Consider the following 19,070-nt stretch of genomic DNA (forward strand, 5'->3'; position numbering starts at 1 on the left):
GTCAGGTCCCCATGCATGCAAATGAAAGCCTGTAGAAGCCCAGTGTTTTCACTGGTGCTCCTGCACTGTATGAAGAGTCTTGATCAAGGCAAAGAGCTTGCTCACTGAAGCCAATGGCAAACCTTCCATTGATCTTGATGGATCTGAATTGCACTTGAGCATTGTAAAAGTAGAAATTATACTCTTCCAAAGCCCAACCCCAGTTATTGGCCACTTTTGGCTCACCATGAAGATTGTTGTTCGTATTCAGGCTCCATTATAATTATATTTATTTGAAAGACAAATACATTTTTTAAAATTCAGAAATCTTTAAAATAGCACTATTTTCTATAATTATACAGCATCTTCAATAAACTATGTCTTTATTTATATAATTGTGGCACAGCATCTGAAAATATGAAAAACTATCCAGGATTAAACAAATAGCTAATTCCTTCTCCCTTTCTTGCATTTATTTCAAAAGAAGCTTCAAAAGAAACACATCCAGTTTGTTCTAGGGCTCCTTGTCTGCGGTACAATTTTCTTTGGGTTTATTTGGGTGATGCTCTCTTTCTAATGAGACCAGTAATTTACTGCAGACAATGAGTATACTAAATACGCCTTTGTCTTGCATAAGTTATTTAACATTCTGCATGGAAAGTTAGACTAAATGTGACTTTATACTGATTGGTACATGTAAGGAAGAACATGACACATACAATGACTGTATGAGTCTTAAATAATAGAAATAAAATATTTGTGCCTAAACATTCAGTGATAACAATTCCTTTATCACAGAGTAGCCTGCAGCATATAATCCCGATAAATATTCATTATATTTTAGACTGTTCTGTAAAGCCCACTTCAACTCTCTTGAAAAGGAACTGGATTGGAGCTTTATTGTAATCTAAAACAGAAGCCTTAATCTCTAAGAAATCCTTGTCTTAGACCAACCATACATTTCCTACATTGTACCAAGTCAACATGTGGTTAACTTCACACAATCAATCTTATGACGTCTTTCAAGACAGTGTAACAAATGTGTAAGTGCATTTTAAAACAATCAAGTAGTTTTGGCTTTCTAAACAGAATAGTTGATGTCCCAACTTGGTTGGTAGTTGTGCTTTAATCCTTAGTTATGAGCTTTCCACTCATTTTACTGCAAGTACCTAGTTTCCTTTGTAGTTATGACCAGATAACCCTTAAAACTCTATAGAATGGAGACACCCAAATGGAAGTGATGAGATGTCACAAACTCAAACAGATTGCACTTGAATGTTTTTTTTTCATTTTTACAGTAAGACCTTCTTGCCTGATATGTGTTTACATTATACCACATTTTGTGTGTGTGCAAACAATCACAATGAATAAATCACAAACACTACAAAATATATCCAGCATAGGTCTGTTATGAATACTCTTCTCCTTCCTTATAGCTATATGAGTCTTGTGCTTCTTCTTGTACAAATTCTTCTTTCTTCTCCCAACCATTTGGCCAGCCACCATTGACCTGGGTCATAGCACCGTAAGATTTAGTGGTACCATAATTTACATAATTCTGAGTAATGTCCCCTGTTTCTTCATCAAGTTCATCTTCGTGAATAAAGCCACATTTTTCTTCACTTGTCTGTTCTGGGTCTGCCCACGGTTGTTTCTCTCCAGAAGCAAATATACCATAGAAAATGACACCCCCATAATGGACCAAAGCAGCAATAAGGAAGACATACTGCCACTCCTCGCGTGTCTACAAAGAAGAAGATTGCAGTGTCAGAATAGCTGTGGTTGGCTCTTCTATTCTTAAATTACTCTTGATAGGAATTATGTCTGGTCAATACAGATCCTATGGCTAGGGTGGCTAACCTTTGGCCCTCCAGATGATGCTGGCAGCTTATGGGAGTTTAACATCTGTAGGGCACAGGTTGGCAATCCCTACCCTAGGGGCTTGATTCAAGTAGTTAAAGCAGCTTCCCACATGCATGGGATATGGAGAAGATCTGTTGTCTCCTTCTGTCCTTACAGCTCCTGAACATATGAAGCTGCCTTACACTGAGTGAGTTATGAGTTTGACTGACTGCCAGTGGCTTTCCAAAATCTCAGTATCAGGATTCAGCCAAGCCCAGACCTGAGGTATCCTCTGAGGAGAAGCAAGAGGAGGAGGACCCTGCCCCACAGCAGAACTTCATGCCATCAGCAACCCTGAGGAGCCATAGGATTCAGATATCCCTGACTCAGGGCCAGAGGTCTTCTGAGCAACTGTCTGGATTCCTGGGTGGTTCTTAGCCCCTCTCCAACCACATCCCCGGGGCCACAGGAGCAGAAGAAATAGTGAGCCAGGCAGGAGCTTCAGGACCAACACATGAGACAACTTAGGAGGAGGGGGAAGTGCATGTAAGCACGTGCCCAATTGTGTTGAGACCCAAGAAAGGGAAGAGCTTCCAGTATCTATATAAGCTCTCAGTCTGAGCTGCTTCACTGCTGAAGTAACACGGCTCTAAGCAAAAGTGTTCCTGAAGTGGTGAAATGGACACTTCCAGCCCTACTACTTCAAATCATTTTAATTGCAAATGCCAAGAACTGAACCTGAAAATTTTGTATATAAAGCATGAGCTCCACCACTGAGGTATGATTCCTAATTTAGCTCTCCTTACTGCTGTACTACAGTAGAACATAATAGTGTGCTGAATGCTTTTGGGCTCCACAACATCCATGTGACACAGCTAAAGGGGCTGTCATTGGAGCTAAATCCTTCCTGCCACTCACATAGTCACACAATATAATGACATCAAAGTGTAGCAGTGATCAAGGTTCAGAGTCAGAGGCTGCAGAATCGTCTGCTATGAAGTCAGATCAGGTTCAGGGCTTTGAGCTTACTCCAGAAGATTGGGAGACCACAGAGCAATGTCCCATACCACCAGGGGCTGTAGGATTAGAGCCAGTACCTTTACAGGAATCTTCCCTTAGCCTGAGAAACTCAGTGCCTCCTATGACAACTCACCAGCCATAACTCACCAGTCCAGGGGTGCAGGAGTGCACAAGGAGGGAGACTATGGAATGGAGGAGGAGTGCTCATCTTCAGGCCAAAGGGTTAGCCTCTTAAGGCTCTAAAGTTATCCATGAAAGGGAGGAGCCTGTTAGTTTGGGGGGCAGATGTTTAAAAAGGCTTGATTTGGTCTCAACATTTATTGGAGCAAGTTGCTCACTCAGAGCTATCTGTGGTCCTGTAATTGCTGGCCTGCCTTGCTGCCTTCTCTGTGGGATCCAGCATTAGACCAGAGCATGACACGCAAGTCCCTTGGAGCAGGATACTTAGGTGGAAACCAATCTTTAGATGGAAACTAGTGGCAGCTGCTGCTCCAACACTTAGGCTGGGATTGGAATCTACCACAGACAAGATGAGGAGTCTTCTTCTGTGAATATTGGAACTCTAGATCTCAGCTCTACCCTACTGCTGGAACTTCCTGAAGAAAGAGAATATATGTACATATAGAAAGAGCAGTCTAGGGAACAAAAGATCATGGGGAAAGCCTTCAGAACAGCTTTCATTAACCTTTAGTCCAAAACATCTGGAGGGCATCAACACCAGGTTGGTGAAGGCTGCAGTAGAAGCATCAGCTCATGTAATGGTGTCCCACATGCTCCCAGCAAGATGGTGAACCTGCTGCCCATTGCATGCTCTTGTAACACTAGACTCAATCTTTCTAAGATATGATATTATCACAGAGGATACAGCACACAGTTAGAGTGATCTTACAAATTCAGCTATGTTGTGAAAAGAATAGCCAAACAATGTTACACTAATCTTCTACTCTTTTTGCAGGATGTGTTCGTATAACCATTGTGAGGATAGGAAGCTACTATGAATTGACTTTTGGCATGGGAACACTGTAAAAGATGACATATTACTCTGTTTACTGGTGCAACAGAATGACAATGTAGTTTTATGTGATTGTTCATTCTTTCCTAAACATGTCAAGCAGAATTAATGAGAACTATTTTGGAAACTATATCATAATGAAACTTACTTTGTTCTTTGTCATTGCTCCAACAATTATAGGACACACCATTCCAGACAATGTCCCAACTCCATTTGAAATCCCCATTAAGATACTGGCATATCTTGGGGCAATATCTAAGTGGTTAACATTGAATCCTGTAACATAACAGCAAAAACTGATCAGCAGAGAAGACACTGCACTGTGTAAGTTTTTGTTTTAATTTACCAGTCATTGCTATCTTTACCATATTCACAGGAAACCTTGCAATTGCATGATGATTCTAGATCCTATTTTTGTTTATTGTAATCAAACAGATTCTACTGATAAAAAAAGTTCACTTACCAGATATAGCAAATCCACTGAAGCCCACAGCCAGCACTAAGAAGGAAATGGCCACACCTCTGCTATGAGAATATCCAACCACCAAGAGAAGAGTTGCTTCCATGCCAAAACCTTAAGAATTTTTTTAAAAATGTATTAATGCTACACATTGTACTGGGGAATCTATTAAAGCTCAGGAGATGGACAGATGGACAGACAACCTTTCAGTGTCCATCTTCTTAACTGTAAGCTTTAAGATAGAATATTTCAAGATTCTACTACTATGGAACATTTGACAAAGATCCAAATCCTAATAATTTGTAACATGCCTTATGTGGCTCCTTCCAGTAGCATGGAAGCCACAACATTTTATTTATATTTCTTTATTTGGATATTTATATCCACTCTTCAGTGAATTATTAGGGAAGCTTACATAGTCAAGGAGCAGGAAAAGAGTTCAAATATACATACAATAAAAACACATATTAATGACACAATATATTTGTCACAGAAGCATAGCTCCTTTCTGTACTACTTGAGTAATGTAAAAAGAGTGAGTTCATGGGGATGGATTTAGCAGCAGGGCTCCATCATACGCTAATATTGTTATCCTTGAAGGGAGCTAGGCTGACCTATCTTCTTAGGAAGGGTATTCCACAGAATAGACACCACAACGCATAGACCCCAAATCCATGTCACTGCCAACCAAACCACAGAAGATACAGTCTTTTCAACCAGGGTTTCAAATGATGATCAGAATGATTAACATGGAAGGAGATGTTCTTCACAAGATTCATAAGAACATAAGAACATAAGAAGAGCCTGCTGGATCAGGCCAGTGGCCCATCTAGTCCAGCATCCTGTTCTCACAGTGGCCAACCAGGTGCCTGGGGGAAGCCCACAAGCAGGACCCGAGTGCAAGAACACTCTCCCCTCCTGAGGCTTCCGGCAACTGGTTTTCAGAAGCATGCTGCCTCTGACTAGGGTGGCACAGCACAGCCATCACGGCTAGTAGCCATTGATAGCCCTGTCCTCCATGAATTTGTCTAATCTTCTTTTAAAGCCGTCCAAGCTGGTGGCCATTACTGCATCTTGTGGGAGCAAATTCCATAGTTTAACTATCCTGGAGCCTTAGTGCTATGGAGTGTTCATACCATGTTATCATTCTACCTTAGGAAGACCCCCAAGAAACTAAACAGTAGTGATGGTACTGGGCATGTTCTTTCCATTGTGGTTTTTATATTTCTATGTTATATGAAATGTTATGCTTTTATCCTGTACATGTTATATTTTAATACAGTGCTCTGCACCACTCTGGAAACCTCCAGGCTGAAGTGCAAATATAAGGAAGTGAAGTTACCAGTATAAGGAATAAATAAATAAATAAATAAATAAGCAAATATCAATCAAGGATGCACAAAACCACAATGGCAGAACCTAATAACTCAGCTAAGAGAACATCATAGCTCAAAGCTAATTATTCAGTCCTCTTTGCATGGTGTAGCAACAGGTGCACATGTCCCCTCCAGCATGCAAAAAGAAATAGCATATGACATGAATGATCCACATACCATTATAAGCACATAGGCCATATTTATACCATCTTCTCCCCACCATGCATTTGAGGTGTGAGAATTGCCTTGTGTGCATGTGTAAAGGGGGTGCATGTGCCTCTTCTGACATATAATTAGGATTGATAGCTCAGTGAACATGTGAAACCAGCACAGTATAACCATTTTAGTTATGTAGCTTTATCATAGTAACTGAAAGCAAAAGCAATTTTATGAGGCTATCAGATTCTGTGAAACTGTTGTCAACTGGGTATTTATTTTATTTTATTTTATTTATTTATTTATTTATTTATTGTATTTGTATACCGCCCCATAGCCGAAGCTCTCTGGGTGGTTTACAGTAACTAAAAACATTAAAAACAAATATACAAATTTAAAACACATCTTTTAAAAACAATTTAAAACACAATTTAAAACAATTTTAAACAATTTAAAAACACATGCTAAAATGCCTGGGAGAAGAGGAATATTTGTCACTATACAGTGCTCAAAGTGTGCTCAAAGCCTTTTAATAAAGTGTAATGGCTTACCTCCGCAGTTCATAATCTTCCTGACAGTAGTGGTTGAAAGAATTTGTCTGCTTCTTAGAAAGTCTGCAATTTGTCCCCCAATAGGCACAATAATAGTCATCACTAAATGTGGCACAGCGGATAACATTCCCACCTAAGATTAGAATAACAAAAAGAGTTCTAATGAAATGTATTGATTGGACATTTGATAGGAGCAGAGCTTGGAAAAGTTACTTTTTTGAACTACAACTCCCATCATCCCCAGCCAGCATGGCCACTGGATTGGGCTGATGGGAGTTGTAGTTCAAAAAAGTAACTTTTCCAAGCTCTGGATAGGAGGGGGAATCAGCAGTGGTTCTTTGTAAGCTCAAGGAAACTTTGAAAGAGACAACATCGCTTTGAAGAAGAATGTCACCAGTGTGGATAGATAGGCATTTGGAATTTTGAGTCCTGGGAATAAATCTGCAAACAGCCCATAATGATGTAAAATGCATTTCCAGCTGTAAATATATCCTTTTGTGAACTATACAGCATATATTAGCCGCTTTCAGTTTCCTAGATCAAGCACAAGTTGGAACTAGGAGCCACCCATTCTGAATCTAGCTACCACCAGAACTATATTCTTCACTTTGCAGAAGATCTCGGTAAGCCATTTCACAAGCACCTGAAGGTCAGTTAACGTGAACATTTCAGCATGTAGCATTTTAGCATAAATCTGAATTTGTGCTGATTTCTAACTGCACCTCCACCTGCTAAATTCAGCCTGGATTCAGTATCTGTCATGCCACAAGTCAAAAGGAAAGGGTGTGAAATGGTGGTGTTGGGATTTTTGTTAAGTGGAAAAGGACACTTTGATGAATGAAAATGAAGGAGGGTTCCTTGCCACTGGTTTCACTCCTTTCCCCCTTTCAAACTAAATTTTGTTAAAGGGAGAGAAGTAAAACCAGCTGCAGGAAGGCTAGAACACCAGAAGGCCCATGTGGAGGCATTCTGAGTAAGCCAAGTCTTCATGAGCTTTCAGATAATTCTTGGGAAAAACCCAAGCTTTCCTAAGAATTTGGCAGGGAGATGGTAAAGACTTGAACCTGTTCCAGATCGAGATGGATTTTGTCCATCCATCTGTACACCAGGTGTGAATAGCAAACTGGCCCTTTTTCAAGTGCTGAAACAATGTGTCTGATGCTGGAGGAATCTGGTTCTGTTCTTCTGTGTAAATCAGATACGTCAATATTCATTGACATTTCCTGTGTCACTAATGGGATATGTAGACACTTAAAATGCCAAATTAAAGCAAATGACACAGGCCATATCCACACCAACCATTTGTTCCACTTTAAACAGTCCTGGCTTTCCCCAAAGAATCCTGCGAAGGATAGTTTGTGAAGGGCACTGAGAGTTATTAGGAGACCATTATTTCTCTCACAGAGCTCCAGTTCCCAGAATTCTCTGAAAAAAGGAGCTGACTGTTAAACTACTCTGGCCACTAGAGCTCCATCAGGGAATAGGAATCTCCTAACAACTCCCAGCATCTTTCACAAACTACACTCCCCAGGATTCTTTGGGGGAAGCCATGATGGTTTAAAGAGGAATAAATGTCTGGTGTGTATGTGGTCAGAGTCATTGGGAAACTAAAATTCCATCCCTAGAAAGCAGAATTGATATCTCAGTGCAAAATGGTGGTGGTGGTGAAAGACAGCCATAGAATGCAATGGAAGAAGCAGACCAGCCTTACCAGTATGAAGATATGATTGTACCATTTGGACAAGTAGATACTGAAGGTCATCCTCACCCCACCCCCAGTTCTATACTCAAGCCCATAATTCTTCTAGGTGTGGAAGGTATTAGAACCCAAACAATACTATGCTGTACAAAACATAGAGTCTACTGTTTTGATAAGAACTTTCTGGATGCCATTCTGCATAGCAGAGACTGTGAGCATTTGATTCTGTGTAAAAGATTACAAGAAATTTGATTCCTCCTGCAATGATTTTTAAATTGCTTTTTAAAAATGTGTTTTTATATTTGTATATTTTTTTAAATGTTTTTAATTGTTGTAAACTGCCCAGAGAGCTTCAGCTTTGGGGAAGTATACAAATGCAATAAATAAATAAATAAATAAATGAGTGCGATATGGAGATTGTGCTGCTATCTTTGCTTGAAATTATTTGCGTTCCTTTTGCTTGCCTACTCTTGGCTGTAGTGTTAGATTGTTTGCAAGCCAATTTGTTCAACTTGTGCATGTTTTCTGTTCTTTCAAAGTCAATCCCAGTCCCATCCTTATTTACATATTTTTTAAAAAAATGTTTGTTGTTTGTGTTCTGTTTTGTTTTGTTCTATTCTTATTGCTAAGAATTATTATTAAGCCTTATGGGCATATTTAACCACAACTTTGTGAAATTGTTATTATTGTTGTTGTTAGCCAGCCAGCCAGCCAGTCAAACCTTGTGGGCATATTAGCCAGCATTCTGAGATGCTGCTGCTGATTTCTAGTTGCGAACCGCAGTGAATATTATTAATATTAAGTACTATTTTTATTTTTCCTTCACTCACTACTGCTGTTGGCAATCTACCCCCCGATATGACAGGGTCTTTTTAAAAAAAAGTTCTTGGAAAAAGCAACCATTTTAAGGGTGGCTAGTATGAAAATCCCTGGAGTTACTCGCCTGAAATTTGGCAGAGTTAATCCCCTCTATAGGAGCTACCACGTTGCCATATTTCCTGTCCCTATGTGCATATTATCTCATGTGCTGCCAGCCTATGCCTGCCTAATACTACCTACTCATGTCTAGTATCACAAACCTTAAAAAAGGGAAACCTCAGGTTGTTTTTTTTCAAAATCTTGAAGAAAGGAATGGGGAAACACAGGAGCATGAGAATTGGCATGACTGAGCACTCAAAGTCTCTGTTAAAAATTGTTTTGGAATAAGCAAACTAACTTTGGCTAGCATGAAAACCTGTGGAGCTACCTAGGTTAAAAAATAAGAAAGTTATGACCATTTTGGTTTTGCAATGTAAATCAATGGAATTTCTGGAGATTTGTAATAGGATTGTGATTAGGATCCAGATCCGATCCGATCAGGTCTGAATCTGTCCATATTGGATTGGGCCTGATGTGTATTTACAGTTTGAGTTCATGTACAGCCCTAATAATATTGAGAATCCTATGCTGTAAGCTAAATTGGAAAAATCCATATTTGGAGTTATGGGGAGCCATGGGGGGGCAGATAAAAGGAACATTTTTTTGTTTTGCAGTGCAGGGCTTTGGCTGTATGACTTTTTTTCATTCCAGAGCCACTTTGAAAGATGTTCCATAAACTCCATCTGAGCTGTGTCAGAAAGTGTCTTGTTGATTCACAAACAACTTCCACCTTCATTAGGCAGTTGATAGCTGGAAACACCCCTGCACAGATGTTTGTAGTGTTTTGTGTTTGCCACCCTGGGCTCATTCTGGGAGGAAGGGCAGGATATAAATTTAGTAAATAAATTTAATTATTTAATAAATAAGGCTACATAAGTAGCCAGTTCTAGTTGCTTTAAAATAATATAAATACCTTGCTTATTTCAAATCCAAACACCTCTTCAAAGTAAGCAGGCTGACTAATTAGCAGCAGATAAAAAGTCCAGCTTCTACAGAAGTTTGCAACAATGATTGCATAGACAGGCATAGAAGTAAAAAATTTTCTCCATGGAGTCTTGAATTTCTGAAACAAAGCAGCATATAATTGGTTTTCATGCACTTTTGATTATTTATTAGGCATGCCATCTCTAAATCCGAATCTGCTAACAGGTTTGACTATGCACACTTGCAAAAACAAGCAGCAAATCCATAAGTATTTGGAAGACCAAGAATTAGCAACAGGAGCATAAAAAATGCACAAGTGCTTATGATACATATCTAAAATATGTTCAGAACCCCCTGTTCTTTTTATTTCACTTGTTCAAGTTGTGATAATAAGATAATGTTCAGCATGTTTAAGGCCTAGACTGCACAGGGAGCTGCTTGGGATTCCCAAATACCCTTTTTAATCCCACCTCCTTTCAACATGAAAATGGACATCACTCCTGACCTGCATCTGTGTATTGTTGGTACAACATTCATTTCAGCTCCTGGCTATGCTAGAAGGTCATAATTTATTTATTTATTTATTTATTTAATTTATATACCGCCCTAAGCCAAAAAGGCTCTCTGGGCGGTGTACATAAAAGATAAAACAAGCAAAATATATAAATACAGTAAATATAACAGAATCAGAAGTCAAAACAACAAACAACAACCAAGCAACATCAAAATATAACGATAATAAGATACTGTTTAAAATACATGATAAAAACAATTATTAAGATACATTTTAAAATGCCTGGGAGTATAAAAAGGTTTTCACCTGGCGCCGAAAAGATAGCAGCGTTGGCGCCAGGCGTACCTCTTAATCTCTTAATGTCGGGATAAAAACATACATAGTACTAGAGTCCTTACCTCCATTGCTCCTAAAAGATTGGCACTCTCTCCAATACTCTCTTCTATGTATCTGCGTTCTTCATCTGTAATTGTGGGATGCTTTGCAGGGCTCTCGTATGAGACCAAAAGCCAAAACATATACCAGACAATGCCAAAACTTCCTGTGGAACATATAAAGAAACAATGGATGTAAACAAAAACACTCTCAGCAATATCATCCAAGCAGCAAAAATGCACCTGCTTGTTACTTGGCAGCTGATGTTGCTTCTCTTATAGAATCTCTTTCAAAAGAATCCTATCCTTCATACGCTTGTGTATATGAGTTGTGGCTCCTTATAATATTTGTAGCATAATTAAGTTCTCTTTGAAGGGTCACTGGCCAGGTTCAGATTTGTTTTAGCCCACAGGAGCATGCAGGGCCCAACAGGTGCACAAAGAAATCTCTAGTTATATGCACTAGTACTTGCCTATAAATGTTTATTTCAGGATTGGGAAACTGCTGTCCCAAGGTCCAAACCCAGCACAGTCCCCATCTGTTTCCAGGTCAGTGGATGGATAGAAGAGAGAAATCCTAGCTGGTTCCTGGTTGACAGGGCCAGAAAGAAATTCTTCCTCTCAGTCGCAATTGGCCCTTAGTTGGCCCTCAGTGATTGCTTCATCATCTGTTAGGTGTGTTTTTTCTTCTGCCATAACTTAAGGTGGAAATGGCATTGGGCAGGATGAAACATAAGCGTGACTCCAGTAAGGGGTCAAGTGGAGATAAGCATTGACCACACCCCTAGCTCAGAAGGGCGTGGCCTTCCTCATCATTCCCCCCCCCCCAAACACTGGCTGCCCAGCGGGATCCCAGAAGCATGGCATGCACAATGTTGGGATCTAGCACTGGACAACACCCAAGGGTGACACCAGCTGGCTAGTTGGGGCATACATTCTTACAGCAAGGGCTTCTGGAATGGAAAATCAGATCCTTGCCCTGCTGCCATGCCAATCCTGCTTACTTGCTGTAAGCCAAGAAAGTGGCGGCCTGTTTCACTCATAATGCTCTGTTGGCCGTGTTTGTTCCTATAGCTGGTAGCAGTCGCATACTGTGACTGCCACACAAATAAGAGGCAGGTGGAAAGAGGCAGGGTGCATGAAGTTGGAATGCTACCCCAAATCTTTTGCCCCATTACAGAAGGTTCTGTCATGCAGCCCAAATTTGTGTGGGGCAGGCAGCAGAGTTAGAAGGGCTACATAATTCTTGCAGGTCCTGGTGAATTTCATGCTGGGAACATCAGGCAAGGGAGTAAAAATAAAATCGTCCTTATGCAAATCTATGGTGCGGCCACACTTGGAATACTGTGCCCAGTTCTGGATGCCACACCTTGAAAAGGATTTTATAGAGCTGGAAAAGGTACAGAAAACGGCAAGCAAAATGGTCAGGGGCCTAGAACAACTCTCTTATGAGGAAAAGGTATATAGGCTATTTAATTTAGAACACAGGCGAGTAAGGGGGCTCATGATAGAGGTGTATAAAAAGAGAGAGCAGCTAGATGTGCTTTTTTTCTCTTCTCATGCAAGAACCTGAGGTCATCCAATGAAGCTGAATGGTGGGAGATTCAAGGCAAGAAAAGGAAGTACTTTTTCACACAACACATAGTTAAATTATGAAATTCATTAGCACAAGATGTCATGACCCCCCTCCCTCCAATTTAGATGGCTTTAAAAGATTAAACACATTCTATAAGATTAGACTATCAGTGGCTCCTGACCATGATGGCTGTATTCCATACAATACAGAATAGATCCTATATTCAGCATATCTCTGAATACCAGTTGCTATGGAGCAACAGCAGTTTCCACCTTGTGAGCCTCCCAGAGGCATCAACCATACTTTCTCTTACGTGAAGCATCAACCACCAGTTGTTTCAGACATCTTGTAAAGACATATTTTTGCCTGGGTTTTCCCTGACCCATACGACTGGACTCTCTTTTATGTGTCTGAATTGCTTTTAGATGCCTTTTTAGATTTTTGTTTTAATATATTGCTTGTTTTCTATGTTGTACCCCACTTAGAATTTTTTAAAATATTAAGTGGTTTATAAATGTTTTTAAAATAAATAAATAAATCTGTTGGCTACTATGGAAAACAGAATGTTGAACTCGATAGGCCTTTGACCTGATCCAGCAGTTCTCTCTTTCATGTTCTCATGCTTTCAGTTCTGTGGGTTTGATTGCCCTGTGGAAATCTGGACAGTTCTGTCACATTTCAGATAATTCCAGGGCACAAATCATCTTTGCACGTATTTCTAAGGAGCAATTCCATATCCTCCAAAATATTAGCTGGCATAGATATTTGCAACAAGATCATCCAAGCTAGAGATGCCACACTGGATATTGAAGTAGCAAACATAGAAACTCTCCTCACAGAGCTGACAAAACTTCGAAGGAACTGGAAATGCATGTGGAATGAACCCAAATTGGTTGCGTCAAACCTAAATACAGAAATAAAACTCTCCTGTAGATGTGATGGAGTTAGGCACAAGAGGGCAAGGCCACATGACAATAGCACACCTGATGCTAACTTGGAAGAAATGAATGACACAGATGATATTCCAGAAGAGGCCTACTTCAGAAAGTGTGTGTTTTACGTTTTGGTAAACAATGTTATAGCAGGATTAACTGTCCGCTTCAGTGCTGTTAAGCAGTTGGCAGAAAAATTTGATTTCTTGAGGACATATCTCACCATGTCCGAAAGTGATGTGGAGAGAAAAGCTTTATCTTTATCCAAGCAATATCCTGCTGACCTTAACGGTGATGATTTTGGAAAAGAAATGCAACATTTACCCTCAGTGCATAAAGCAAATTTTGTAAATGCACAGTTAAAGCCATTAGATCTGTTGAAGTTAACAGAGTACAGACTTGGTGACCTGTTTCCAAATGTTTGTGTTAGCTTAAGAATACTATTAACAATTCCAGCAACAGTAGCTTCTGGAGAGAGGTCATTTAGCAAACTTAAGCTAATTAAGAATTATTTAAGGTCTACAATGTCTCAGGAACGTCTTGTGGATTTGGCCAGGCTAAGTAATGAATCAAACATTGCCAGAACAATTAATTTTCATGCTGTGATTCAAATTTTTTCACAAAAAAAGGCCAGGAAAGCTCTTTTTTTAAAGTAAATAGTAAGTTTATCTACCTTGTTTCAATGTGAATTCTTTCTCATTATCTGTATTGTAGCATAAACAAAGATGTTCAAATCAAATGTGCTTTCTTATCTCTGATCCTCTTTTATTTTATTTATATTTATTTATATTTATCATGGAGGGAGTATAAGAGCATAAGGGTTAAATGCAGAAAATTAATAGAGCGTTCCACTCCACCCCTCTCTCGTCTTCCATACCCTTTTTGACCTTACAGGCTACAGCTCATGGCATAAAACCGTAGTGGGTAAAAACAGAATGACTAATGGAGAAGGGAAGGGGCCCAAAAGAAACTTTGTACCCCTGATAAAATTCCTCTCAGAGGCTCTGCCTCCATCCCAGTCTATGCTCCACCCTAAGAGCTGCACAGAAGGCAAAATTCAACTGCAGGAAATGCTCTATCTAATGAATGTGTGCCTGCATGGAGTGACTAAAGATACAGGGGGGGAAATGCACATGCCAGGAGAAAAAAACGGTGAAATGACACACCTAATCTGTTGAAAACGTTCTTCACAGAGAGCATAAAAAGGACATTCCAAAGAGGATCTTTCCTGTGTTCCACCCTGAGACCTTTCTATGCTGTCCGCTGTAATTAAATCAATTTCAATAAAGCTTTATTCTAGATCAGGATCTAGTTCATGAACTTTAGTTCAGCTTCTCTTGATTTACACTGAGGTAAGTGCAATGTGACTGAGTCACAGTTCTCATTTAAGGCCTAATTTGGCAGTTTGAAGAATTCTGCTGCTCTGGAAATTATAAACCATCTTCATCTGACCTATTTTCTCTCTGTTAAAATAACATTTTGAATGTTATTCCTTAAAATATCCCTTCAGAGCTTTATTTTCTTCCTGTTTTCAACATATCTGCATGCAGACCAAGGTTAAAGATGGAGGAAGGGAGACATATTCTGAACCATATTCCTTATTCTGGGATCCTAAAGCTGTCTGTTCCTTAAGCAATGTTCTTTCATATCCACAGAGATAATAATAATAATAATAATAATAATAATAATAATAATAATAATAATAATAATAATAATAATAATAATAATAATAATAAAGGTGTGGGGAGCACAAGAAGGGCCTCACCTGAAGATCTCAAATCCCGGACAGGTTCATATAGGGAGATACGATCTGTCAAATAGCCTGGACCTGAGCCGTATAGGGCTTTGTAGGTCAAAACCAGCACTTTGAATTGTGACCGGAAATAAATTGGCAGCCAGTGGAGCTGTTGTAACAGGGGAGTCCCTGTAACCAGCTCCGGTTAGCACTCTGGCTGCAGATCTTTGTACCAATTTAAGTTTCCGAACAGTCTTCAAGGCAGCCCCACATAGAGCGCGTTACAGTAGTCTAAGTGGGATGTAACCAAGGCATGCATCACCCTAGTCAGATCAGGCAGCTCCAGCAACGGGTGCAGCTGGCGCACCAGTTTTAATTGGGCAAAGGCGCTCCTGGATACAGCAGTAATCTGGGCCTCCAAATTCAAAGCTGAGTCCAAGAGTACACCCAAACTGCGAACCTGAGACTTCAGGGGGAGTGCAACCCCATCCAGCACCAGTTGAATCCCTAATTCCCTGATCTGCCCTCCGACTGACCAGGAGTACCTCTGTTTTATCAGGATTTAATCTCAACTTGTTTGCCCTCATCCAGTCCATCACTGATGCCAGACACTGATTTAGGACCTGTACGGTTTCCTTGGCTTCAGGTGGAAAAGAGAAATAGAGTTGAGTGTCATCGGCATACTGATGGCACCGAACCCCAAAACCCCGGACAACCTCTCCCAGCGGTTTCATGTAGATGTTAAATAACATGGGGGACAAAACTGAATCCTGAGGGACCCCATAGGTCAATGGCCAAGGGGTCGAGCAGGAGTTCCCCAGTACCACCTTCTGGGTTCGGTCCTCCAGGAAGGACTGAAGCCACTGTAACACAGTGCCCCCAAGTCCCAACTCAGCAAGGCGGCCCAGAAGGATACCATGATCGATGGTATCGAAAGCCGCTGAGAGGTCCAGTAGAACCAACAGAGACACACTCCCCCTGTCCAGTTCTCTGCGTAGGTCATCCACCAAGGCGACCAAAGCCGTCTCTGTCCCATAGCCAGGCCTGAAACCAGATTGAAATGGATCCAGATAATCCGTATCATCCAGGAATCTCTGGAGTTGGGTGACCACCACACGCTCTATTATCTTGCTTAAAAATGGAATATTGGAGACTGGCCAGTAGTTGCCTAGTAAAGAGGGATCCAGGGAGGGCTTTTTCAGCAGTGGTCTTTCATTCTCCCAGAATTTAGAATTCTTTGCTTGTCACAGGAAAATGTAGGTTGAGCTTTATGCATATTGAGTTTTTTCAAAGGTGTCAGACTTTTCATACAGACTACATCTCCACCAAAATATTTGGCCAGGTGTATACTATGTTGGTGTTTACTCTCCATTAAGAAATTTTACCACTTCTGTCTGATTTGATGACTATGAGCTGTATCCAGCGTTAAGTATACTCTGAGCAGACCCATTGAAATGAAAGGATATGACTAACTTAGGTTCATTAATTTCAACTGGTTTACTTTGAGTAGAATTTAGCTGGGTGCAACTGTATGGTTTTATCTGGAGAGATGGAATTTGACAAGCTCCTTCTTGTAAATGCCAAGCTTGCATATTATGATACACTCCGTGTATCATAGTAATACTGTAGAGTATTCAAAAGCTATAGGTAGTGGAGACAGTAGCTGATCATCTTTGTTGTGATGGAGAAAACTGGGGAGTGAATAATACCAATCCTACAGAAGTAACACATCAGGGACAGTTTCAAGGTGTTGGTTTGAACCTTTAATGTGCTACACAGCCAGCTGACCTTAAGAAGTTGATCTTGTTTGTACCACCATTATTAATAATTACTATTTCTTAAATTATGAAATTCTGTCCCTCACAATACTAAAAACAGTTTAAAACAAAAAGTCACAAGAATAGGGTGGGTCCTAAAAATATGTCTCTCATGTGTTAAAGGCCAGGGTAAAGAGCTGTGTCTTCAGCATATGATAAAGGTGTCAAATGCACCTCTGTGGGGAGGGAATTCCACATCTTAGGGGCTGACACCTCTCCTTGCTCCACCCACTCACAGCTTTTGAGGGCAGAACCTCCTCTGCTGACCTTAACACCTGGGATGGTCTGTAGGGGAGGAGGTGCTTTTTCAGCTTTTTCAGCTATTTGGGGCCTAAGTTATGTAGGGTTTTAAACACCAATGTGAGCACCTTGAATTGGGACTGATGGATGGTACCTCTCCCTCCTCCAATGAAGCAGTTAGTAATGCCCTGGAACCACCAGTCAATCCCCTAAAGTTAGCTCTAAGAAGCCAAGATGGGCAAGGATCTAGAGGGCAGGTGGTCAGCCACATCCTCAGGCCAAAACTGATCCACTACAAATGGGACAGACAGTGCTGTGGATGTAGGGTTGCCGGGTTCCTGGACTGAGACTGATCTTGTAGCTTTAGGAGAAGAGAAAGTCAGCCAAGTGCAGGTGTTCTTGCAACACTGTAATGAGAAAAACCACAAGGTGGGATTCTCCCTTCCCCCTGCACAACTTTTAAAGATACAGAAGACCTCTTGGTTGCCAGGCCTGGCCTCCAAGAGGTCTCCTGTATCTTTAAAAGTTGTGCAGGGCAAAGGGAGAATTCCACCTTGTGGTTTTTCTCATTACAGGGTTGCAAGAACACCTGCACTTGGCTGACTTTCTCTTCTCCTAAAGATACAGGATCAGTCTCAGGCCAGAAACCTGGCAACCCTATCTGGATGTAGGGTTGCCATATTGCCCAGTTAGCTGGGTTTTACCCAGATTCTAGCCATGCTAGAAGTGGTGCCCAGTTAACCCATGAGGTGGCCAGGATTCCCATCTTTCGTTTTTTTAAAAAGCAAGTCTCTAGCTCTTGTAGATACAAGGCAAAATGTGGAAGCAGTTTTCTGTCTTTTTGTGAGGGAGAAATCAGCCTACTCCCATCTTCCATTGTTCTTAACCAATGAGGGACACCACAGCTGTTCTGGGAAAATCAAGAATTTTAGTCTGCCTGCCTGCTGCATATGCAGAATCGTTGTTGTTGTTGTTATGTGCCTTCAAGTCGATTAGGACTTATGGCGGCCCTATGAATCAGTGACCTCCAAGAGCATCTGTCATGAACCACCCTGTTCAGATCTTGTAAGTTCAGGCCTGTGGCTTCCTTTATGGAATCAATCCATCTCTTCTTCGGCCTTCCACTTTTTCTACTCCCTTCTGTTTTTCACAGCATTATTGTCTTTTCTAGTGAATCATGTCTTATCATCATGTGTCCAAAGTATGATAACCTCAGTTTCATCATTTTAGCTGTCATCTAGTGACAGTTCTGGTTTAATTTGTTCTAACACCCAATTATTTGTCTTTTTCTCAGTCCATGGTATGCGCAAAGCTCTTCTCCAACACCACATTTCAGATGAGTTGATTTTTCTCTTATCTGCCTTTTTCACTGTCCAACTTTCACATTCATACATAGAGATCAGGAATACCATGGTCTGAATGATCCTGACTTTAAGGTTCAGTGATACATCTTTGCATTTGAGGACCTTTTCTAGTTCTCTCATAGCTGCCCTCCCCAGTCCTAGCCGCCTTCTGATTTCTTGACTATTGTCTCCATTTTGGTTAATGACTGTGCCGAGGTATTGATAATCTTTGACAAGTTCAATGTCCTCATTGTCAACTTTAAAGTTACATAAATGTTCTGTTGTCATTACTTTATCTCTTTTTGACATTCAGCTGTAGTCCTGCTTTTGTGCTTTTCTCTTTAACTTTCATCAGCATCCTTTTCAAATCCTTACTGGTTTCTGCTAATAGTATGGTATCATCTGCATATCTTAAATTATTGATATTTCTCCCTCCAGTTTTCACACCTCCTTCATCTTGGTCCAATCCCACTTTCTGTATGATATGTTTTGCGTACAGATTAAACAAATAGGGTGATAAAATACACCCCTGTCTCACACCCTTTCCGATGGGGAGCCAATCAGTTTCTCCATATTCTGTCCTTACAGTAGCCTCTTGTCCA

General features: G+C 40.5%; 1 protein-coding gene across 1 annotated transcript in view; it reads right to left on the minus strand.

Moving 5' to 3' along the window:
- Window positions 1–1,387: 1,387 nt before the first annotated feature.
- The window catches only part of SLC17A6 (solute carrier family 17 member 6), a 67,692-nt gene continuing 50,009 nt past the window's right edge, over window positions 1,388–19,070 (minus strand). The window contains exons 7-12 of the mRNA XM_061613138.1: window positions 10,850–10,992; window positions 9,927–10,076; window positions 6,397–6,529; window positions 4,317–4,427; window positions 4,002–4,129; window positions 1,388–1,723 (exon numbers count right to left, since the gene is read on the minus strand). Of these exons, the coding sequence (XP_061469122.1) occupies window positions 1,388–1,723; window positions 4,002–4,129; window positions 4,317–4,427; window positions 6,397–6,529; window positions 9,927–10,076; window positions 10,850–10,992 (1,001 nt within the window). The remainder of the gene's footprint in view (window positions 1,724–4,001; window positions 4,130–4,316; window positions 4,428–6,396; window positions 6,530–9,926; window positions 10,077–10,849; window positions 10,993–19,070) is intronic.

The sequence above is a fragment of the Rhineura floridana genome, chromosome 2, assembly GCF_030035675.1.
Source record: "Rhineura floridana isolate rRhiFlo1 chromosome 2, rRhiFlo1.hap2, whole genome shotgun sequence".
Lineage (NCBI taxonomy): Eukaryota > Metazoa > Chordata > Lepidosauria > Squamata > Rhineuridae > Rhineura > Rhineura floridana.